The 24,075-nt window shown below is 42.4% G+C and overlaps 2 protein-coding genes across 2 annotated transcripts; one reads left to right on the forward strand and one right to left on the reverse strand.

Annotated features, from left to right (window-relative positions):
• Nucleotides 1-1,753: 1,753 nt before the first annotated feature.
• Nucleotides 1,754-16,728, reverse strand: DNAJA1 (DnaJ heat shock protein family (Hsp40) member A1). Its single transcript, XM_055293991.2, has 9 exons — nucleotides 16,584-16,728; nucleotides 15,353-15,494; nucleotides 14,977-15,154; nucleotides 11,969-12,073; nucleotides 11,292-11,519; nucleotides 7,295-7,409; nucleotides 4,959-5,074; nucleotides 4,533-4,633; nucleotides 1,754-2,979 (listed from the first exon to the last, which is right to left on the reverse strand). The coding sequence occupies exons 2-9, from the start codon at nucleotides 15,482-15,484 to the stop codon at nucleotides 2,761-2,763; spliced, it is 1,194 nt and encodes a 397-aa protein (XP_055149966.1). The 5' UTR covers nucleotides 15,485-15,494; nucleotides 16,584-16,728; the 3' UTR covers nucleotides 1,754-2,760.
• Nucleotides 16,729-16,750: 22 nt separating this feature from the next.
• Nucleotides 16,751-22,859, forward strand: LOC129490271 (EKC/KEOPS complex subunit LAGE3-like). The gene is made up of 2 exons (XM_055293992.2): nucleotides 16,751-17,160; nucleotides 21,781-22,859. Exon 2 carries the CDS (start codon nucleotides 21,818-21,820, stop codon nucleotides 22,247-22,249), a length of 432 nt encoding a protein of 143 aa, XP_055149967.1. The 5' UTR covers nucleotides 16,751-17,160; nucleotides 21,781-21,817; the 3' UTR covers nucleotides 22,250-22,859.
• The last annotated feature ends 1,216 nt before the right edge of the window (nucleotides 22,860-24,075 follow it).

The following is a 24,075-nucleotide window of genomic DNA, read 5'->3' on the forward strand; positions in this document are numbered from 1 at the left end:
CACTTTGGACTGTTGAGAATGCGCAGTAAACACTGACCATACGAGTTTTTTTTTTTTTTTGAGACAAGAGTCTCGCTCTTGTCAACCAGGCTGGAGTACAATGATACAATCTTGGCTCACTGCAACCTCCACCTCCTGGGTTCAAGCGATTTTCCTGCCTTAGCCTCCCAAGTAGCTGGGATTACAGGCGCCCACCACCACGCCCAGCTAATTTTTGTCTTTTTAGTGGAGACGGGGTTTCACCATGTTGGCCAGGCTGGTCTTCAACTCCTGACCTTAGGTGATCCGCCCGCCTAGGCTGCCCAAAGTGCTGAGATTAGAGGTATGAGCCACCGCGCCCGGCCTTCTTTCCTGTTTTTAATTCCTTTTGTATAGTCATCCCTCAGTATCCATGGGGGTACTGGTTCCACGACTTTCCATGGATACCAGAATCTGAGGGTACTCAAAGTCCCTGATATAAAATGGCATGGTTATTTGCATATAACCTACACATCCTGCATAATTTAGCCATCTAGCTCTAGGTTACTTGTAATACCTAATACAATGTAAATACTACGTAAACAGCTGTTATACTTTTTTGTTTAGGAAGTCTGTACATGGTCAGAAAACGATTTTTCTCAATTGTTTTTGATCCAAAGTTGACTAAATCCATGGATGTGAAACCCAAAAAGGAGGGCCAGCTCTGGGTCATGTGCTAATTCCATGTTTAGCTTTTTAAGCAGCTGCCAGACTTTTCTACAGCAACTGCAACATTTTACATTACCATCAACAAAGTACAGAGGGTTCCAATTTCTCCATATTCTTACTTTCCATTTTTTGGACTAGAGCTATCCTATTAGGTATGAAGTGGTATCTAGTTTTTATGTGCATTTCCCTTATGACTGAAAACGCTGAAAACCTTGTGTGAGATTTGTAAAAAATTTTAAGTGCCCTATAAACAATGTTTTTTTTTTTTTTTTTGAGATGAAGTCTTGCTGTCACCCAGGCTGGAGTGCAATGGTGCGATCTTGGTTCACTGCAACCTCCGGACCTGGGTTCGAGCAATTCTGCCTCAGCCTCCCGAGTAGCTGGGACTACAGGTGAGTGCTATCGCGCCTGGCTAATTTTTGTACTTTTAGTAAAGTACACCACGTTTTCACCAAGTTGGCCAGGCTGGCCTCAAATTCCTGACCTCAGGTGATCTGCCTGCCTTGTCCTCCCAAAGTGCTGGGATCACAGGTGTGAGCCACCGTGCCCGGCCCTAAACAATGCTCTTAAATGCATTAAAATACAGGTTGAGAAATTTTTAGAATTTGTACACAAACCCAGTGAAAATTGAAATCTGTCACAAGCACTTTTTTGAACACTGATCAATTATACTTTCCTGAACATCTGCTTCACATCTCTAACTTTAGGGTAGCTGTGGGTGGCTGGCACAGACTAAAAGGAAGTTGACAAACACTGATGGTTTGGGAACCTTATTTTTTAAACACATAGTTTTTCTCCTTTTGAAACTTGTATTCTTTATGAGAACTTGTTCTCTCATGCTCACTCCAATGTTTGCAGTTTTCTCAACGTTTGCAGTTTTCTAAGTCCCCTTCTTCTTGGCTCATTACCCAGTCCTCCACTTTTACTTTCCATTCTATTTCATATTAAACTATAGTTCAATAGTATTTTTGTATCACTCATTCAGACTAGCTAAAATCAAGTTATGTGTCTTAGTTAAAAGCCAAAATTTGATATCTGGGAAAAAAAAAGCCTGTAGTGACACACATTGGAGATGCTTTGTAATTAGTATATTAAGGAGACAATACATTTCAAGAATTGCTTAAATTCTGATACCCAGATTTAAGCATGTGAACATATGAGACTTTTAAACATACAATTAAAGCTATTCATCATAATTTGCTATACTACCAACATTACTTTGGAGCGTAAGTCAAATGGTTTAAAGTAATCCTGTAACATACCTAAGAACACCTTCCTATATTATGCATGCAAATTCTCCACGTAAAGGTCTTTTCACTTTAATTTCTATGTTACCCAGCTCTGAAGTCACTACTTGGGCTTATCATGGTCCACAGACAAGGAGGGGGAAAAATGACCAGGACTGGTCAAGATATATATGGATATATATATATATATATGAATGGCACAGCAGAAGGAAACAATTCTGGAAGTGCAAGCCTTCAAGAAGCAGCATATTATGATAAACCCCTCCTATAGAAAGGTATCATTTTTATCACTGATACCACAGGATAAATTATATATTACGCCATCTTCAAGTAACAGTTGAGGCAATAGAATAAATGCAGAGGCATTACAATGAATCCCACTTAATACAAAGAACTATACAGACCAACACTTCTCTACAAAATTTTTTTTTCCTCATTGCCAGTTAAATACAGAGTTTTACTTTCATAGCTTAACAATGAAGGGTCATACACTGAAGCCAATACATATACCTAGCATTTCAGTCTAAGCTTGTCCACGTACATAACTGAAGTCAATTACAAGGTTTGGCCTAGAAATGCTAGGGGAACTTCTTTGTAGTTTTTACAGGTATTAAACTTCATCTTGCACACTGAAGTCATCATACATACAGGGCAAAGTCAGAGCTTTTATATTTGCGTTTATTCTTCATTTAACTTTTTAAAACACTACGATAGTTGAATATTAAAACAAAAACAAGAGCAAGTAGTGGGCATATTATGATTACAGTCCTTCACTCATTCACTACTGCACATTAAATGCCAGCAGTGAGTGTTATTCACTGGCCCATTAAGAGGTCTGACACTGAACACCACCTCTGGGATGATGTTCATCATCCTCATATGCTTCTCCATTGTAATGGCGCCGTCTTTCCTGATTTGGATCAAAGTCCACCAGTTCTACTTGATCCATCTCATCAGTCTCTTCCACTTCCTTCCTCTCAGGTAGGAGTTTTTCCAGCAAAGACAGTTTATCAGGAGAGAGAAAGCCATTCTCAGGAAAGTTTACCTTCAAAAGAAACTTTTACTGTTCAATCTGATTTCATCACTAGCTCCTTAGAGTATCATGGACCCATTTTCCCCAGAAAAACACATGTAAACACGTAATATTTAGGTTAATCTGCCAATCTCAGGTTAGAACAGGCTCTAAAAAGGCACAGTGCATAGCACACTCTGAACTAGAGTTCAAAGATTATGACCAAAAGTCAGGCTTTATTAAAAATGATTGCATTAAATAAAACTGCACTTTAACAACCACTGTTCTATCCAGCAAACTGACTTTTTAATACCAAAACCCATCCTGCAACAGCCTAACCCTTCTCACGAGATATTTAAACAAAGCTATTCTTACTCTCAAAAGGGTAGTTCTTTCTTATCCAAAGATGTTTTTAGGCCAGGTGCAGTGGCTCATACAATTGGGATTACAAATCCCAACACTTTGGGAGGCTGAGGTGGGCAGATCACCTGAGGTCAGGAGTTTGAGACCAGCCTGGCCAATATGGTGAAACCCCATCTCTACTAAAAAGCCCAGCGTGGTGGCAGGCACCTGTAATCCCAGCTACTCAGGAGGCTGAGGCAGGAGAATTGCTTGAACCCAGGAGGTGGAGGTTACAGTGATCCAGGATTGCACCACTGCACTCCAGCCTGGGTGACAGAGCAAGACTCCCATCTCAAAAAGGAAAAAAAAAAAAAAGTTTTAATTAATATTTTTGTGGTGACAGGCCAATTTAAGACTCAGGAAAATGACTGGATTGCTTTATACCTATTAACAAATCAAGCCTTACACTATTTTGCCAAGAAATCTGCAATTATTATAAAGCGCCTCTCAACTTTAAGATGCCAGTTACAACCTTTCATTAGTAAAATACCCACTTGTCCCACACACCCTTCCCACAACCTATCTTTAAATATCCAATTAATGATGCAAAAAACCCCATCCTCAACTTGTTAACAAAGAATGCTCAACATGACAGGAATAAGTAAATTAGGTAAATTTTCTTTCTTCTTTTTTTGAGACAGGGTCTCATTCTGTCACCCAGGTTGAAGTACAGTGACACGATCTTGATTCACTACAGCCTTGACCACCTAGGCTCAAGCAATCCTCCCACCTCAGCCTCCCGAGTAGCTGGGACTATAGGGGTGTGCCACAATGCCTGGCTAATTTTTGTATTTTTTGTAGAGATGGGGTTTTGCCATGTTGCCCAGGCTGGCCTTGAACTCCTGAGCTCAAGCGATCCACCTGTCTTGGCCTCCCAAAGCACTGGGATTATAGGAATGCACCAGAGGCACGTGGCCAGATCCATGTATTTCTTGCTGAGTAAGGAAATATATAAGTTTCAGGTTGTTTGGCATTCAGAAATTTTAAATTTTTTTTTTTTTTTTTTTTAAGAGACAGGGTTTCACTATGTTGCCCAGGCTGTTCTCAAAACTCCTGGGCTCAAGGGATCCTCCTGCCTCAGCCTCTCAAAATGCGGGGATTACAGGCATGAGCTACTTGCACCTGGCTGAAATTTTACTTTTTTATCAGATTTTAGTAAGCCAATTGTTCTCAAGTATTCTTACCTTAAATTCGATGATTAGGCGACCCTTTTCATATGGTCTACGATAAATTGGCATGCCTTCATTTAGTACACACTTGATATCTCCATGCTTGACAATCTGACCTAGAAACATTGAAGCCAAGTTCTTCCTTAAGTATGGTCACATTTTTATGAGGCAGGGAATATAAAGAACAGAGCACTGTCCTAGCTCACTGGCAGGAGTAAAACTTATGTGGCAAAGCAATCCTGTTACCTTCCACTTATGGGTTTTCCAAGGGCTGACAAGAGAGCCAAGACCTTATAACTTCATCTCAGCCCAGAGAAGGATATGTAACTGAGAAAGAAAAACAATGGGTTTCCCTCAATGCCTATACTACACTTTGTTATCGGGAGACAAGGAAAATACTAGAATAGAAGAGAGAAGCTTAAGCTTGCCTAGTTCCCATACCTGGATGAGAGGTGATGACGATGGTTCGGTTGTCAAGAGTAGATATTGGCTTCTGGAAGCCACACAATGCTTCAACCAGCTGTATGTCCATACACATGAAAAGGTCTTCTCCTCGTCTGCATAAAATATGACACATACTTATATTTTTCAAATCACCAAGCAGTAGATGTACCAAAGCAGGCTCCTTTTTTGTTTAATAAAAGCAAAGGGTCTTTTACAAACACTCTTTTCTTCCCCCGTTGTAAAAATCAAGCAGAGCAGAGATCTGGGAAGAGCAAACATGTGGAACCTGCCAGCCCCGTTTCCTAGATAAGGATTCGAAGTAATTCCACACACTCTAGGCAGCCGTTACCATTTACCATCCGTGAATTGTTTCATTACCTAATTTTAAATCTGGTTTCTCAGAGGAAAAAAACCTCACAAGAGTGAGGGTTAGGCCGGGCGCTGTGGTTCACATCTGTAATTCCAGCACTTTGGGAGGCTGAGGAGGGTGGATCACCTAAGGTCTGAAGACCAGCCTGGCCAACATGGTGAAACCCCATCTCTACTAAAAATACAAAAAATCAGCTGGGCGTGGTGGCACACACCTGTAGTTCCAGTTACTCCGGAGGCTGAGGCAGGAGAATCACTTGAATCTGGAGGCAGAGGTTGCAGTGAGTCGAGATCGTGCCACTGCACTCTAGCCTGGGCAGGGTCCTAGATAACTTAGGCTCTATGAAATTAAACAGTGAGGATATGTCCAATTTAAAGGGACTGTAAGAATTTCCTCATTGGTGAACCTGAAATAGTTCCTGGCATATTGTGAGTGAACACAGCCTTTCATATTTAACGTAACAGCCCACTTCCTCCTCCTCATGCTTAGACTTTCCTTTTCCAACCCACATTAATAAAACATCTTTAGGCCGGGTGCGGTGGCTCATGCCTGTAATCCCAGCACTTTGGGAGGCCGGGGCGGGTGGAATGCCTAAGATCAGGAGTTCGATAGCAGCCTGGCCAACATGGTGAAACCCGTCTCTACTAAAAATACAAAAATTAGCTGGGCGTGGTGGTGGGCGCCTGTAATCCCAGCTACTCGGGAGGCTGAGGTGAGAGAATAGCTTGAACCCGGGAGTTGGAGGTTGCAGTGAGCCGAGATGTCACCATTGCACTCCAGCCTGGGCCTGTTGAGCAAAACTCCATCTCAAAATAAATAAATAAATAAATATAATACCCTTCTCAAATGACAGCATCAAAAGCCTGAGCTTGACAACATTTCCCATTATCTTCAGACATTTGTAAAATATTAGTCTTTTTTTTCTTTTCTTTTTTTTTTTGGAGACCAAGTTTCGCTCTTTTTGCCCAGGCTGGAGTGCAATGGCGCCATCTCAACTCACAGCAACCTCTGCCTCCGGGGCTCAAGTGATTCTCCTGCCTCACGGCCTGCCACCACACCTGGCTAATTTTTGTATTTTTAACAGAGATGGCATTTCACCATGTTGGCTAGGCTGGTCTTGAACTCCTGACCACCCGCCTCGGCCTCCCAAAGTGCTGGGATTACAGGCGTGAGCCACCAGACCTAGCCAAAATATTAATTAATTCTAAACTAGTTTAAGATGTTCCCAATTTCACCTCCAGTCCATTAAAAAAAAAAAAAATGGGCTCATACTGTCACCCAGGCTAGAATGCAGTGGCGTGATCATAACCTTGAACTCCTGAGTTCAAGCCACTGTCCTGCCTCAGCCTCCCCAGTAGCTAGGACTCCTGGCCTCAAGTGATCCTCCCACCTCAGCCTCCCAAGTTGCTGGGAATATAGCATACACAGAGGGTCTGTTATGTTAGCCATGGATCACAAACATTTGCTGTTAATCATCAATCTTTCTTGTGCTTCAGTGTTCATCATACTCGTTATTTAGCTCAAAATGGTAGACCTGAATTTATACTTAGTATTGAGTTCCAATTTAAGTTTCCTAAAGAGATGCTTTTGGGTATTTATAATTAAAAGCAATTCAATTTATCATAAACTTGAGATTGAAAACTGGTGAGAGCTTTAAGGCACTTAAATTGTTTTACAAAGATTGAGGGCAAATTTTTGTCCAGGGATGTTTTCCCCACCCATCTGCTGCTTAGGTTCACACAAAACATCTAACTGAAACACATTTTCAACATTCCATACTTAGAGACAAAAAGCTAAAAATCTGATCCTATGTATTCAACCTCTTATGATCCGAACAATGGTTAACAATCTTTCCGGGAAATAGGTTCTAAGAAGTAATGGAAAACACTTTAAAAAACAAAAAACAAAACCAACAACCCAAATATGTAAGATATCAATTTGAGTGGTTGATGAAAGTCTTTACCGAGTAAAAACAGCATGGTCCTTCTGATCTAACACAATGATAATATCGCCTGGCTCCAGTCCTGGTTCTTGGTCTCCTTCACCATGGAATGTTATCTTCTGGCCATCTTTCATGCCTAAAAACAAAACATTAATTTTGTACTCTTATTAAATATCCAACTAAGGTCAGAATCATAAAATCTATACATAGATGTTTGTTTATGTGTAAAAATCACAGAAATGACTAAGAAAGCCCACTTGAGTAGTTCAGTCCATTTGCTCTTGAAGAAAGGTATCACAGTGGAGAACACAAACTCTAGAGGCAAAGAGACCAGCCTTCAAATCTCAGCGCTGCTATTCACTGGCTGGATTACCCTGGGGAAGCAAGCTGCATATCCTTTCCAAGTTTCAACTTTCCCACAGACACCTACACCTCATTAGCAATGTTGAGAGTATTAACTAAACAGGTACATGCTGGTACTAAACCATGACTGGCAAACACTGGTTATAACCAAAAAATGTTAATTATTTCAATTTCATTACTTATAACACATCAAATTACTTCCATTAAAAGTCTAACAGCAATGTAAATCAAGACCCTTCTATTGTAGTATTTATATATAAAACTAAAAAAATTTTAAATCTATAATCTTTTCTTGAGATAGGATCTTGCTCTGTTGCCTAGGCTGGAGTGCAGTGGCACAAACATGGCTCACTGCAGCCTCCATCTCCTGGGCTCAAGTGATCCTCCCACCTCAACCTCCTGAGTAGCCAGGACCACAGACCAGCTAATTTTTGGGGGGGAAAAAAAAAAAAAAAAAAAAAAAAATTTTTTTTTTTTTCTAAGTAGAGATGGGGGTTCTCATGTCGCTCAGGCTGGTCTTGAACTACTGGGCTCAAGGGATCCTCCTGCCTCGGCCTCCTATAGTGTTAGGATTACAGACCTGAGCCCCTGTGCCTGAAAATCTGTATTTTTAAGAACTATTCAGTATAGTCCCCTTAAAAAAAGGGTAATTACACTTTGGGAGGCCGAGTCAGGAGGATACCCTGAGGATGGCACCCTGGAGCACAGGAGTTCCAGACCTTGTCTCATTTAAATTAAAACAAACAAGCAAACAAAACAATCAGTGCTAGACACCCCCTTAGCCCATGTGGTCCATAAAATACGAGGAGAGGAGTATTTTCTAACAGGGCAAAAAACATGCTTTTTTCTTTTTTTTTAACTGAGACTTCCCTGCCCCTCACCTCTGACCCACATATTTTAGTTCAGTAAGGGTTTGGGCAACATCTCTTGGAACATGACTCATGTAAGAAAACCTGTGTTTGTAGAGTATTACACCAAAGCAGTTATCTCCTGATTATTTCCCGAGATCACTCTGGTTACCTAACAGAGCACCTTTTAGTATGGAAAATATTAATCCTGTATAAACAGAGCCAACAGTACAATGAATTCCTACATATCCATCCAATTTGGCTTCAGCAGTTACTAACTCATGACTAATATTTCATGTATTATACCCCTACGCATGCCCCCCACATATACTTTCAAGCAAACTCCAACCATATCCATTAACCCACAAATACTTCAGTATGTACCTCTTAAATAAGGACTTAAAGCACTATCAGTATCATACACTGACAAAATTAAACAATCTGTCTTTAATCGTGTATTGAGGCAAAATAACTTGATATGCTAGGGAAGCAATTAAACTCAGCTAGGTTTTTCTGAATAAAGAGCAAGGGTAGGCATAGCACAAATGCCTTCACTTGCTATACAGTTAGGGCATTAATTTCAAGTTCTCACAGTCCATTGTTGATAGGTTCTTGGAAATTGCTTTAAATAAAATAACACATAACAAGACCAATTTTTTTCCCCTCAGCTGTGTTATAGTGACATGACATTATTTGAGGACTGCATGACATTATTTGAGGTCATTCTGCTAGAAGTCCCAGTTTCCAAGAACCTATCAACAACGTTAAAACCTACTCCATATGCTATTGGTATCAAGAACACCTCAAAGTATAAACCTTAGGCATGGGCCCACTAAGGGGGAAACACAGATTTATTAAGTTCAACAACTGGCCAAGGAAACTTATTTTTACCTTTCAATGTACTACATTCTTGGGTGGAAAACCCTGGGGGTCAGAGAGGCCAGTATCATGAGTCACATGATAGAATCCTATTGCAACCACTTATGTTAATGTAGACTTGTATATTAATATGGAAATATGTTCAAATATTAACAGTTCCAGATTGGTATCATACCATAGTACAGTATAATAGTAGACCCATATATAAACAGCAAAATCTGAAAAAAGATTACCATAATGTTGACTCAAGTTTCCTTCTAGGGTTACATACATTTCTTAAAATTTCTGCAATGTATTGCTGTAATACATTTTAAAATGTTTTTGCAAGTTGACAAGAGTAAAATTTAAAAATTGACAAATCAAATCCCAAGAATACAAAAAAAAAGGTTATATAGTTATTTCTAAATCTGGAGCCCAATAGGTAGGGAAGTGTCAAGTCTAAAAAAAGGAAAAGTAGTCTAAATTATTTCAAATCAATTAACGGACCATTTAAATATAATAGATGGGCAAGTAACCCAATTAAGTGGGCCAATACGCTTATTTAAACAAGTCCAGGCCAGGTATGGTGACGCACACCTGTAATCCCAGCATTTTAGGAGGCCAAGGCAGGCAGATCATTTGAGGTCAAGAGTTTGAGACCTGCCTAACATGGTGAAACCCCGTCTCTACTAAAAATACAAAAAAAATTAGCCAGGTGTGGTGGTGCACACCTGTAGTCCCAGCTACCTGGGAAGCTGAGGCAGGAGAATCACTTGAACCTGGGAGGCAGAGGTTAGAGTGAGCCAAGATCGCATCACTGCACTCCAGCCTGGGCAACAGAGCAAGACTCTATCTCAGAAAAAACAAACAAACAAACTAACAAAATGCCCATTAGTTTAAAAAATAAACATGAGGCCTGGTGTGGTAGCTCATGCCTGTAATCCCAGCACTTTGGGAGGCCGAGGAAGGTGATCACCTGAGGTCAGGTGTTCGAGATCAGCCTGGCCAACATGGTGAAACCCTGTCTCTACTAAAAATACAAAACATTAGCCCGGCGTAGTGCTGGGTGCCTGTAATCCCAGGTACTTGGGAGGCTGAGGCAGAAGAATTGCTTGAACCTGGGAGGCAGAGGTTGCAATGAGCTGAGATTGTGCCATTGCACACTCCAGCCTGGGAAACGAGCAAAACTCCATCTCCGAAAAAACAAAAAAACCACGAATTTTAATGAGACCCAATTATTCACCTAACTCCCTTCTGAAATCCTTAAAAGTATGCCTATCCCTTGATCTATTAACTCTTAATTAAGAATGTGTACAGCCGGGCACGGTGGCTCACGCTTGTAATCCCAGCACTTTGGGAGGCCAAGGCGGGCGGATCACGAGGTCAGGAGATCGAGACCACAGTGAAACCCCGTTTCTACTAAAAATACAAAAAATTAGCCAGGCGTGGTGGCGGGCGCCTGTGGTCCCAGCTACTCGGAGAGGCTGAGGCAGGAGAATGGCGTGAACCCGGGAGGCAGAGCTTGCAGTGAGCTGAGATTGCGCCACTGCACTCCAGCCTGGGGGACAGAGCGAGACTCCGTCTCAAAAAAAAAAAAAAAGAGAATGTGTACAATTAATTCTAATTTTTTAAAAGATGAAAGAACTATGATTTAACAGAAGAGAATTAAGTTTGGAACACTATTGAATCATTTACAGGACCAATGATTTCAAAAGATGATCCTGTCATATTAAATAAGGAGAGTCCTAATATATTCTCTATTAGTAATATACCAATGTGCAAAATTATGTCTGGATGGAAGAACATTATTTACTAAGCTGCTAAGAGCTATTTCTGATTGATAGGATCATATATAACCTAATTAAGAATGGTTTTTAAACAATTATAAAATGTTAATAATAAATCTGCTACAGCATTCAAGACTTCAGAATAAGTAGCTCAGAACTCACCTTTGTCAATATGAACTTCTAGAATCTTCTTCTCTCGAACTATCTTCCTTCCGTTGCAGCTTTTACATCTATCTTTAGGACTGATCCGCTCCCCATGGCCCTGGCACTCCATGCACACAGACTGAATTTGCTGAACCATTCCAGGTCCTATCTGATGAATTCTTATTTGCATTCCAGTACCTCGGCAATTGGGACAGCACTCTACTGCTCCTTTCTTACCTCCTCTACCTAAATTTAAAAAGAAAATTAAATAATATATGAATTCGTAGTGTATACAGTAGTAAATGTTTTAAGAAGACAATTCCTAAATGCTATACTTTTAATATTTTCGAAGTCTGATGGAATGCTACCCTCTGAATATACAACTGATGAGATCATTCTGAGTTTCATTCTTATTAGAACATACTTTATTTCCAATAAATAACTTTTACTTATTACAAAAAAGATACCAAACTAGCTTGATCCCAACTGTATTTAAAATATACACAGAAAAAAGTGCTGATATTTCTTTAGGTGACAGGTTTTCAGTTGGTTTTCTTCATATCTGCCCTCCCCTCCCAAATCTAGGTAGTGTACATGAGTCAATTTTACATATCTAGGAAGTCTTAGCTCCATTTTCAGGTGTCATAGTAAAGATGTTTAAAAAAAAAACAAAAAACAAAAAAACCACACCGTACCTTCACATTTGTCACAAATCACATTCTTTTGCAGAGCCAGTTTTCTTGTTGCACCATTATATAAGTCTTCTAGGGTTACTGAGAGCTGATGTACAACATTTTTACCTAAAACAAAATACTTCTCGTTACAAATCTGTTTAAGATGCTGGATCTTATTTATTTCTGCTAAAGGCACTATAAAGAATGTGGCAAAGGATAATAAAAGATGAGCCTCACAGGGTACATCTGTTGACTACCTACTATACACACAGAATGTTCACATTATCACAGATGATCCTCAAACTGTGATGTAATCACAGATGAGGGAAAATCAGGTCAGAGATTAAATATTTGCCTAAGGGCACAGATGTGGCCATCTTGGAAATATGGTAAGCAAAAGCATTACCTTCAAAGTCACTTGAGAACAAACAATGTTATTTAAAAGAGCACATTTCACAATAATGCAAACGTTCATTTCTGTCACAATATATTCTTTGAAGCTTTCACTTCGTACCGTATTGAGCAACGTGGCCAATTACTTCATCCAAAAATTCTGCAGCACAGTAAATTCTCATTAATCAAGATTGGCCAGGGAAGCTGATGTATTTATTGAGTCACCACAGAAAAGTATCAATTTCTACTTCTTCCTGATTTAGTAGAAAACAGCCCATTTACTGCTGGGCCAGCACAGGTTGTTTTGAAGGCCAAATTTCTCATACCTTTTATAATAGCATTACCCAACAGAACTTTCTGCAGTGATAAATGTTTTATATCTGTTCTGTCCAACGTAGCAGCCACCAATCACATGTGCTTATTGAGCATGTAAACGTGGCCATTTAGACTAAGAAACCGTATTTTTGTTTTTGTCTTAAATTAATGGAGCCACACATGGCCAGTGGCTACTAAGGAGTGCCTTACTTCACTTAAATCAGAATGGGAAATGGAAGGTCAAGATCTCATAAGGACACTGAGGTTAGAAGTATGAAGTCACCTGCTAATAAGTTAATAAGTTCCTAGCTAGTGATCCTTCCACAAGGACTTATTCACAACAATATTACTGCCTTTCCACCAACTGAAAAAAGTTCTCAAACTTGTTTCTGTACAACATGCCTAATAAACATTTTTACTTTCTAATCAAGCATGAAATACCATTAATTATGTCCTTTTGCTTACAGTTCCACTTTTAGTTTTGGCACACTAAAATCTAGCTGCCCTTATTTTGGACAATGTTGAGTATAAGGAAGGAAAAATAAAGCTTCTAGAGCTTGATGAAGCGCATTTCCCTAAAAATAACCTCTCCATATGATCTAAAGCCACATAAAAGAGCTTGCCAATGTTAACGTGCAGGTCAGTTCTTGGCAAGGTAAGTGAAAAACCACCACTACTTTTTTGTGGACAAATTCTAACAATTTACTAATCAAGTCATTTAGATTGTGGACTTTCTTTTTAAGGAGTTTAAGTATCTTAATAAAAACATAATCCTTTCTTTGAAGATCTTTAAAGAAAAACTGAATAAACAATTTCCCAAATCTTTCCGAACCTTAAGAAGCTCAAAGTGAAACTTAATGGCTTGGCCATTCATTCTAAAACTGGTTCTGCTCATCAGCCCTTGCTTATATACACTGTACTGGGAATAAAGTGAGACTGATTCCTCTTGACTTGAACATTTTACTCCTATGAGCAGTATTTCTAGAGCCCATAGGCCACTTTCCTGATAAATATATTAAATACATAATTTTGACACAATAAAGCTGAAGCAAAATTAGATAGGTGGCAGGCAACGAGCCAGTTTTCAGCGCTGGCTCTGTTGGCTTGCTATATGAGCTTGAAAAAGTTTTAGGTTTCTGAAATTTAACTTAGTCCCATTTGAAAAAGACCACTGTACCTACCATCAAAGTCCTTTGGAGAGTGAGGGAGCACCAAATAAGATCTGTAAAAAGGGCTTGGAAAATTATATTGCTATATACTTTGTCCTTTTTTTTTTTTTTTTTTGAGACAGAGTCTTGCTGTGTTGCCCAGGCTGGAGTGTAATGGTGCAATCTCAGCTCACTGCAACCTCCACCTCCCGGGTTCAAGCGACTCTCCTGCTTCAGCCTCCCGAGTAACTGAGATTACAGGCACCATGCTTGGCTAATTTTTGGATTTTTTTTTTTTTTTTTTTTTTTTTGTGACAGAGATTCACTCTTGTTGCCCAGGCTGGAGTGCAGTGGCGTGACCTCCGTTCACTGCAACCTCCGCCTCTAGGGTTCAAGCGATTCTCCTGCCTCAGCCTCCAGAGGAGCTGGGATTGCAGAAGCCCACCACCATGCCCAGCTAATTCTGTATTTTTGTAGAGATGGGGTTTCACCATCTTGGCCAGGCTGGTCTCGAACCCTGACCTCAGGTGATACACCCACCTCGGCCTCCCAAAGTGCTGGGATTACAGGCATGAGCCACAGCACGCGGCTTGTTCTCATAATTTGTTTGATAATATCTAAGATTTTTGGAAGCAGTCGTTTGCTACCATTCTCTTGGCTATTTTTTAGGTCCCTTAAATCTCATTTTAAAAAAACGACACCACTGGCCAGGCATGGTGGTTCACACCTGTAATCCCAGCACTCTGGGAGGCCAAGGCAGGTGGATCACCTGAGGTTTGCACTTCAAGACCAGCGTGACCAACATGGTGAAACCCCATCTCTACTAAAAATACAAAATTATCCGGGTGTGGTGGTGCATGCCTGTAATCCCAGCTACTTGGGAGGCTGAGGCAGGAGAATCGCTTGAACCCGGGAGGTGGAGGTTGCTGTGAGCTGAGACCACGCCATGGCTTTCCAGCCTGGCAATAAGAGGGAAACTCCGTCTCAAGAAAAAAACAAAAAACAAAAAACACACACAACAAAAAAACACGACACCATAAATCAGAGGCAGTTTGTGGTCAGTTTGCAACATTATACCAACATGTAAACAAGCATTTAAAATGGGTGATTTCTCAAAGATCTGCTCTGACCAACAACTAACTTTAGTTAGCTGCACAAAGACTAGATTCTTACCTCTCCTTTCTCTCTGCATCCTTCCTCCTCCTCCAAAAAACATATCAAAGATGTCCATGGGGGAGCCAAAACCGCCACCTGCTCCACCCTCTTTAATTGCCTGTTCTCCTCCTTTGTCATATAATTCCCTTTTCTTTGCATCAGAGAGAACTTCATAAGCTTGAGAAATCTGTTTAAACTGTTTGAGAAAAGAGGAGTGAATTTCATTTTTTTAAAAAAACAAGTGTTACCTAGCTACATTACACTTGATCTTAGCTAAAAAGGCCGAGAAGTGATCATAGTTACTATATTAGATACTCGATTTCAGGCCATAATAGAAATACTATACATCTGGCAAAGAACCATTCAGATATATTTAAGAGTAGATACTACTCACCTTCTCTCCTTCATTTGGATTCTTATCAGGATGGTACTTCAAGGCCAGTTTCCTATAAGCCTTTTTCAATTCTTCCTGAGTAGCATTGGGTTTGACTCCCAAAACATCGTAGTAAGTTGTTTCTTTCACCATCTTCTACTGCCTGAAATAAGAAAATGCAACTTTAACCGGCTTTCAACTGGTAGTTTTTAATTAATAAAAATGAGAGCTAAGGCCGAGCAATCTCTTTGCCAAATCCGATTATAAGAACACCACCTTTCCTAAATTTCACCAAAAAGGTAACAATTCCTGCGATAATTTAGCTATAAACTCGAACGGACAAAACAAACTAATAATCATTATCGGGAAATAATTCGAGAGCCGCCTTCTAGCAGCTGGTTCCCATTCTCCCACACCAAAGCTTCCATACTAATATAACACAACTATTATCTGGATTCTTCCCGTTTCCCCTAGAGGCGGTGACAGTTGTAACCAAAAGAAGCAGTGATACGTTCAGTCTATCGGTCATTACACTATCACTGTCTTTGGTAAATCTGATAAACTCCATATACTCTCCAGACATCTGGACACACAGTGGTGGGGGGAGTGGTTTATAGAACAGGTTACTGGCTTCACACGGCAAGCCCTCCACCGCCGACTGCTTACAGCTTCTCCAGCCGAATCCCTCTCGCCCCTCAGGCTGGCAGAGTTTACCTGCCAGGTTTCCCCTTGCACTTGGCGCTGACCGATTTCCTTCCTCTCTCCCTCCCACCCTGGACCCAAGTGGCGGCGGGGAAAGCCCAGCCCTCAACAAACAAAGGGAGGGGAAACAGGGAAAGCGAAAGCAAAAGCCGCAGTCTCCGCCCGGCTCCCCCCGCAGCCCCTCGCCCCTGCCTCCCTGTGCGCGTGCGCAGGGTCGCCAACCTCCCCCCACCCCCCCCCTCCCGAGCGAGCGCGGACGGGGAGGGGGGCCGCGGGGGCGCGCACGGAGGAGCAGCCGAAGACGGTAGCTCCTTGGAAATCCCAGGTTGGGGAGGGAGGTCTAGGAAAGGTCTTGGGCCCATTCACTGTGCGTGCCGCGGATGGACTGCCAGAGCACCACACTAGCCCTCCAAAAGGGAAATCGTGGGCCCCGGAACTGACAACGGTCCTACCCACGCGGCCAACTGCCTCCCGATCGCAGCTCCATCGGTTTCCCAGCGTCAATGGCGCCAGCCAGGGAACTAGGGGAAGCGCGAGGGCTCAAACTCACCGGTGCGGGCTGAGGCCGGTGTGTAAGGAGCGGGAAGGAGCGCGGAGCTGTGCGCAGCTCGGGCAGTTACCGCTCCTCCGTCTCTCACCGAGCGTTCTGGAAAGTTCCGCCCGGCGCGCCGCAGCCGTCTTTTGTAGCCGAACCCGGGCGCGTCACCCGCCGGAAGTCCCGCCCGTCTCGGCCGCTGCCACCGCCCCGCGGTTACCTGGGCAACGGCGCGGGGGCGCACGGGTCGGGAGGAGCTGCGCCGAAAGGCCTTGTGGGGGTTGGTGCTAACCCGGCTTCCCGACGCTCGTGGAATCTTCTGGAGCCCTTTTTCTCCATTCAGCGAGCCTGAGAGTGCGGAAGTCTCCGGCTGGTGGGGCATGGCCCAGGAGCAGTGCAAGTCCTAGGGTTCCCAAACTTGTGGGGTGGCCGCCTCGGCCCGCGAGGGCGGGAAGGGCTCGGGTACAGTGACCCAGTGGGAGCTGTGTGTGAACGGGAAAGCTCTTGGAACAGTCTTGTCCGCCCTCCCACCCTCCTGCGGGCGCCTCTTTCACTTTCTGGGAACGTGGTGAGCAAGAAATGCTTGAGCCAGGTGGGTCTAGTCCCCAGACCAATAGCATAGGCCTTGGGTTTTGCTGTTTTTCACGCGTGGTCCAAGGCGGCACAGTTAATCAAATTGTTAAGTTGTTAGGGCTCTTTGTGCACGTCCAGGCCCCTAGACACATGTTATCTGCCCTGGACCTCGCTGATTCCTGCAGATTGAGCGCAGAGTGTTTGGGGCTGAGCTAAACAGTGAAACGTTTGGACCGTCTTTGATGCACAGAGGGCCGTGGACTCCTCTCGTCAGGTTTTCACCTAGTTTGGCTACAGAGTAGCAGCGAGAGTGTCTAACTAAAACAATTTGTTTAATTATTTGACCTAACTTTTAAATTGTACGGGTCAGTGAACCTGGATGTACAATCTGCAACGTGAGACCTTGGACTTGAAAATGGTACCACGGGGGCTTAATGGGAATTGGGGTCCGCTTCTTTATCCAGGGACACAGCAGATATGTCAGTATCTAGCACCAAGAAAGATGGAGTTTGCCACGCTCGGTGGCTCACGTGTGTAATCCCAGCACTTTGGGACTCCAGCTTGGGCTGATTGCTTGAGCTCAGAAGTTTGATACCAGCCCAAGCAACATGGTGAAACCACGTCTCGATTTAAAACAAAAACAAAACTGGAGATGCAGAGTTGAAAAGCCCCAGTTAGACTTTAGTGAGAAGCCAAACAAGTCAACAGACTGCCAGGGAAACCATGAGGTAGAAGTCAGTAGGGGAGAGCTTAGTATATTAACATGATAGATCAGAGAGTTTCCTTGGGAAAGTGGCAATTGAGCTGAGTTTTGAAAATGGGAGGAGAGCAATGGACAAAGCACAGGGGAAGGCTATACTAAGGTGTGGAAGAATATGATGTTTTTAGGAAATTGCAACTAATTGGATATAGCCATAGCTAAGGGAGCTAGAATAGCCGGAGGTGAGGCTTCAAAGCTAGTTAGGGCATGCCTTTGTCTGTTGGTATATATGCTACGCTAAGAATTTTGAACTTTATCCTTGGAAGCATCCTCATGCTGCCTCTTAAGCCTTTTCTCTTCCATTAATTTTAAGTGTGCATTCCAGTCACAGAACTATCTGCAGTTTCTCATATACACCTTTTCACCTTTGTGTGCTTTTGCATTGGCTGACAGACACCTGATTTTTTTCAATCTTAGGTGTTTCCTTCTCAAGTATCACCTCTGGTGTAACGTTTTTTGTTTAAACCAACCGTTAGTAAACGTCTAATATTACCAGGCAGTGTACTAGGGCTTTGTAATACAAAAATCACCTAAGTCAGTCCAGGCGCCGTGGCTCACGCCTGTAATCCCAGCACTTTGGGAGGCCAAGGTGGGCGGATCACCTGAGATCCGGAGTTCTAGACCAACCTGGCCAACTTGGTGAAACCCCTCTCTACTAAAAACAGAAACAATTAGCCAAGTATGGTGGCACGTGCTTGTAGTCCCACCTTCTCGGGAGGCTGTGGCAGGAGAATCACGTGAACCTGGGAGGCGGAGGTTGCAGTGAGCAGGGATGGTGCCACTATACTCCAGCCTGGGTAACAGAGCAAGACTGTCTCAGAAAAAAAAAAAAAAAATCACATAAGTCGTGGTCCCTGCCTTCAAGGAGCTCACAACATAGGGAACCAGAAACAAATAGTCGAGTGTTGAATGCTAATGAAGGAAGAGTAGGGGGTGCATGGTGGCTCAAGACTGTAATCCCAGCACTTTGGGAGGCCAAGGCAGGCGGATCCCTTGAGTCCTGGAGTTTGAGACCAGCCTGAGCAACATAATAAGACCTCGTTTCTACAAAAATTAGAGTTAGTGTGGTGGTGTGGGCCTGTACTCCCAGCTACTTGGGAGGCTGAGGCAGGAGGATGGACCTGGGAGGTCAAGGCTGCAGTGAGTGGTGATTGCACCACTGAATCTCAGCCTGGGCGACAGAGCAATACCCTGTCTAAAAATGAAACTAACAAAAAAGTTAACGCTTTTAAGAAGCATTCTTACGTAAAATAAAAAAACTAGCAATAACTTTGTATGTGGTGTTCGTTTGTATAGAAATGGGATCATTATACAAGCTGTTTACAACTTGCCCTTTTTACTTTGTCATCTTACTATGTCAGGACAAATAATAATCTGCCTTGTTATTTTTAATGGCATAGTATGCAGGCACCATAATTTATTCCCCTACTGATGAACATTTCAGCAATTTCCAGTGTTTTACAAACTGCTGCAGAGAAATTAGCAAATACAGCTTTGAGTAGGCATGCAAGTATTTCTGTTGGAGGGACAGCTAGAATTGAAATTGCTGAGTCAACATGAATGCAGATTTAAAATTGTAATAAATAAGTTTCCATATTGGTTTGTAACTGCTTCCAGCAGTGTGTGAGTGGGCCTTGCCAATATGAGGGCCTTTTATTGTTAAATCTTTGCCAAGCTTGGAGACAAAAAGTGATACTGTTTCGAGTTTCTTTGTTAGTTTAACCATGTTTTAAATGTTTACTGACTCTCCTGTCAACTGTTCATATTATTTTACTATTTTTCTGTGGTGTAATTCCACTATTTTAATAATAGCTCTTTTAGGGATAGATATTAGTCTGTCATGTGTTACAGTTATTTTCTTTAGTATATTGTTAGCTTTTTACTTAGTATCTATATGTATATTTTTGGGCCATATAAAGATTTTAATTTTTATGTAGATAAATTGTGACTCTTCCTTTTTGGCCTTTTTCTTGTCTCCACCTTCCCCTTCATCAGTCCAGCATTATAAATATAAATCTGTTGTCCCAGGTTTACAGGTTATGTCTAGTACTTTCATTGTTTCCCTTTTTTTTTTTTTTTTAATTAACAGCCTTGATGTGTTGCCCAGGCTGGCCTCGAACTCCTAGGCTCGAGTGATTCTCCTGCCGCAGCCTTTTCAGTACCTGGGACTACAGACACCTGCTACTGCATCTGGAATCATTGTTTCATTTTAAACTTAAATTTTTTATTCCGTCTAAAAGTAATTTTGGTGTAAGGACTGAGGATTATTTATAAGTAACTGATCTTTTTCTCCAAATGGCAAGCTAGTTTGTCTACAACTAATCTTATTTTTCCTGACTAATATGAAATCCGCCCCCCAGCCTTTTTTTTGTATGTGTAGAGAAAGGGTCTTCCTATGTTGCTCAGGCTGTTCTTGAACTCCTGGGCTCAAGCAGTTCTCCTGCCTTGGCCTCCCAAAGTGCTGGTATTATAGGCGTGAGCCACCACACCTGGCCACCACTTTTAATGTATACTAAATTTCCAGTGAAATACATGGTACTATTTCCTTTCATTGTTCTTGCTTTTTAGAATATTCCTTGCATTTTTTGAGTGTGTTTATTCTTCCAGAGGAACTTAGGAATATTTCTGGCAGATTCCCCCCAAATCCCATTGTGAGTTTTATTGTGATTACGGTGATTTTATAGATCAGTTTGGAGAGAATTAACGTGTTTAGAATGTTGAGTCTTCCTACTCATGAACATGTAACTGTATATTTATTTTCTTCATTTTTTAAACCAGGTCTTCATCATTTCTTCTTAAATGTTACTAGGCATTTTTTGTTGTTGCTGTCATGGATGGCCTCATTTCTTACCATTATATTTTATTTCAGTGGGATATTTCATACTTTTTTTTTTTTTTTTTTTATAGATGGAGTTTCTCTCTTTTTGCCCAGGCTGGAGTGCAATGGAGCCATCTCGGCTCACTGCAACCTCCGCCTCCCGGGTTCAAGCAATTCTCCTGCCTCAGCCTGCCAAGTAGCTGGGATTACAGGCATGCTCCACCACGCCTGGCTAATTTTGTATTTTTTAGTAGAGACAGGGTTTCTCCATGTTGGCCAGGCTGGTTTTGAACTCCCAACCTCAGGTGATCCACCCGCCTCAGTCTCCCAAAGTGCTGGAATTACAGGCGTGAGCCACCGCGCCTGGCCAATAACTTTCAATAACCACATGGCCATAAGTATTCATAGAGGTAGCTGGAGATGGCTGGAGGCCTGGCAGGAACCAAGTAATAAGGGCTTGGGCATTATGCTAAAAAGTTGGAATTTTATTTTGAAGGCTCTTAAGAGACACTGGAGGATTTTAGGGATGGGGTGATATAACCTGTAACAGCTGATTTTTTGTTTCTGTTCTCTTTCCTCATCTGTTCTTTCTTTTGGGAGGACCTGCCAGGCACTGCTCTAAACGCTCTACAAATGTTGCCATATTGTAATCCTCACAGTAACCCTTGTTTTAGAACTGATTTGATTACATTTAAATTTCACAATAATCACTTGGGTGCTAATGTGAAGGTTAGATTCTTAGCAGGTTTTTATGGAGAGCGATCAGATCAGAAATAATGAGGCCTAAATAGAAGAAATGGAGAGGGAGAAAAATAAATACAAATATAAAAACATGTAAAGTCTTCAGGTAGAGTCATGGTGACTTGATGCAGAGGTGGGGAGAAGGAGGAATGACTTCCAGCTTTCTGGCTTGAGCAACAGGATGGTTGGAGATGCCCTTCCTGGGATAGGGAGCCCAGGAGGAAGAGGAGGAAGAAGCCAGGGTAGGAGCAAAATTGGGTGAAGGAAAAGGTGAGTCCAGGTTTGAATGAGTACAACTACAGCTATACTTTTTTCTTTAGTTTAAAAAGAAAAGGAGTCGGAGCGGCGGCGGCGGTCATGTGGGACGCGGATGCAGACGCAGTCGGAGGCGCCAGCTGCGGGGATGGCCAGGGTGATCACAACTGCCCCGGGGCCGCCGACACCCTGGCAGCTCCGGCCAGCGGAGCTCCCCCACCGCACGCGTCAGATCCTGGCAGAGGCGCCGCGTCTGTGGCCAGGGGGCCGGGAATGCGGCCGCACATATTCACCCTCAGCGTGCCTTTCCCGACCCCCTTAGAGGCGGAAATTGCCCATGGGTCCCTGGCTCCAGATGCCGAGCCCCACCAAAGGGTGGTTCGGCGGGATCTCACAGTGAGCGGCAGGATCCTGGCCGTCCGCTGGAAAGCTGAAGACTGTCGCCTGCTCCGAATTTCCGTTATCAACTTTCTTGACCATCTTTCTCTGGTGGTGCGGACCCTGCAGCACTTTGGGACCCCCGTTTCCCACTAAGCTTGGCCTGGGAAAATGGGGCGAGGTCTAACCTTAGGTCTCCTCCTGGGCGGTGCATCCATCCTTCCCTAGGGCGGGGAATTCCCACAGTTGATACTTTACTGGGAGGGCCTCATGGTCGGCCTGTACTGCTTTTGGGTGCTCAGGGGCCCCTTGTTTTCTCTGGTTGTTAGTTGTTTGTTACCACAGAAAATAAAACTGAGCTACTATTAAAAAGAAAGAAAAATTTTTATAAGCATAAAGTGGAAAGTAAATCCTAACTAAAATGCTATTTTTAATGTTTGTATAAATTAATTTAAATTTCTTGGAATATTTAGTTTTTAATTAACTGGGGCCAGATTTTTACATATTTATTTGTTTTTTGAGTAGCACCAATTTGTTGTGGTTCTTCTCTTCTGACTACGCACAATTTCAGTCTTTTTTATGAACTCTCTCCTTCATTCCTACCCCCACTCACCACCCCTCATCTTTTTAAACTGAACTTTTTATTTAAGAATAGTTTTAGATTTGCAGAAAAGTTGTCAGGATAGTACAGAGTTCCCATTATTCTGCACTCAGTCTTACCTATTGTTAAAATTTACATTAAAAATGGTACAGTTCTCAAAACTAATGAATCAACATTGATACATTATTATTAATTTAAAGTTCGTTCTCTATTTGGGTTTCCTTAATTTTTCCCTTTTCTGTTGCAGGATCCCACCCAGGACACCACATTACTTTGACTTGTCATGTCTCCTTAATCTCATCTTGACTGTGACAGTTTCTCAGACTTTACTTATTTTTAAGGACCTTGACAGTTTTGAGGAGTACATATCTTTATTTTTGAGACGGAGTCTCGCACTGTTGCCCGGGCTGGAGCGCAATGGCGTGATCTTGGGTCACTGCAACCTCCGCCTCCCAGGTTCCAGCGATTCTCCTGCCTCAGCCTTCCCAGTAGCTGGGATTACAGGTGCCTGCCACCACGCCTGGCTAATTTTTTGTATTCTTAGTAGAGACAGGGTTTCACTATGTTGGCCAGGCTGGTCTCGAACTCCTGACCTCAGGTGATCCACCCGCCTCGGCCTTCCATCTCAGTAGAGATGGTGAAACCTCATCTCTACTAAAAATACAAAAATTATCCAAGGCGTAGTGGCACGTGCCTATAGTCCCAGCTACTCAGGAGACTGAGGCAGGAGAATCACTTGAACCCAGCAGGCAGAGGTTGCAGTGAGCTGAGATGGTGCCACTGCACTCCAGCCTGGGTGACAGAGCGAGACTTCGTCTCAAAAAAAAAAAAAATTAAATAAAAAATAAAATTTTGGTTTTCATTTCTGACTCCTGGCCAGAGGTCCTAAAACCCTTTAAATTTCCTAAGTGATAAGAGTGAAAGTGGTATCTTGTTATTCATAACAAGCCCCTTTCAATCACATCTGAGATTATATTAATGACGTGACTTTTGGAGAGCCCGAAAGAATGGCGGTGGGGGGAGGGTGGTGATTGCTAGGGGAACTAACCATGTGATTAGAGGGTTTCAGCCTCGTACCATGATCTCCAGGGAGGAGAAAGGGGCTGGATATTACCAGTGGGCAATGGCTTAATCAATCATGCTTACATAATGAAGCCTCAATAAAAAAGACCCTAACCAAAGGGGTTTGGAGAGCTTCCAGGTTGGTGCTGGAAGGATTGAGCTCTTGGAGAGGGCCTTGAAGGTCCGTATCCCTTCCCCAAACTGAGAAATGTAAAAATTATTTCTAAGTTCTGTGAGCTGTTCTAGCAAATTATTGAATCTAAGGAGGCGGTTGTGAGAACCTCTGTGCTGTGGTCTGAATGTTTGTGTCCTATCAGAA

The sequence above is a fragment of the Symphalangus syndactylus genome, chromosome 9 (genome assembly GCF_028878055.3).
Source record: "Symphalangus syndactylus isolate Jambi chromosome 9, NHGRI_mSymSyn1-v2.1_pri, whole genome shotgun sequence".
In the NCBI taxonomy this organism is placed as follows: Eukaryota; Metazoa; Chordata; class Mammalia; order Primates; family Hylobatidae; genus Symphalangus; species Symphalangus syndactylus.

Coding starts and splice junctions, on each gene's coding strand:
- DNAJA1 (XM_055293991.2), bottom strand. CDS start 15,484: ATGGTGAAAGAAACAACTTACTACGATGTTTTGGGAGTCAAACCCAAT. Junction 11,520..11,968: donor GATTTGTGACAAATGTGAAG/GTACGGTGTGGT, acceptor TTTTAAATTTAG/GTAGAGGAGGTAAGAAAGGA. Junction 5,075..7,294: donor GACCATGCTGTTTTTACTCG/GTAAAGACTTTC, acceptor TATTTTATGCAG/ACGAGGAGAAGACCTTTTCA.
- LOC129490271 (XM_055293992.2), top strand. CDS start 21,818: ATGTGGGACGCGGATGCAGACGCAGTCGGAGGCGCCAGCTGCGGGGAT.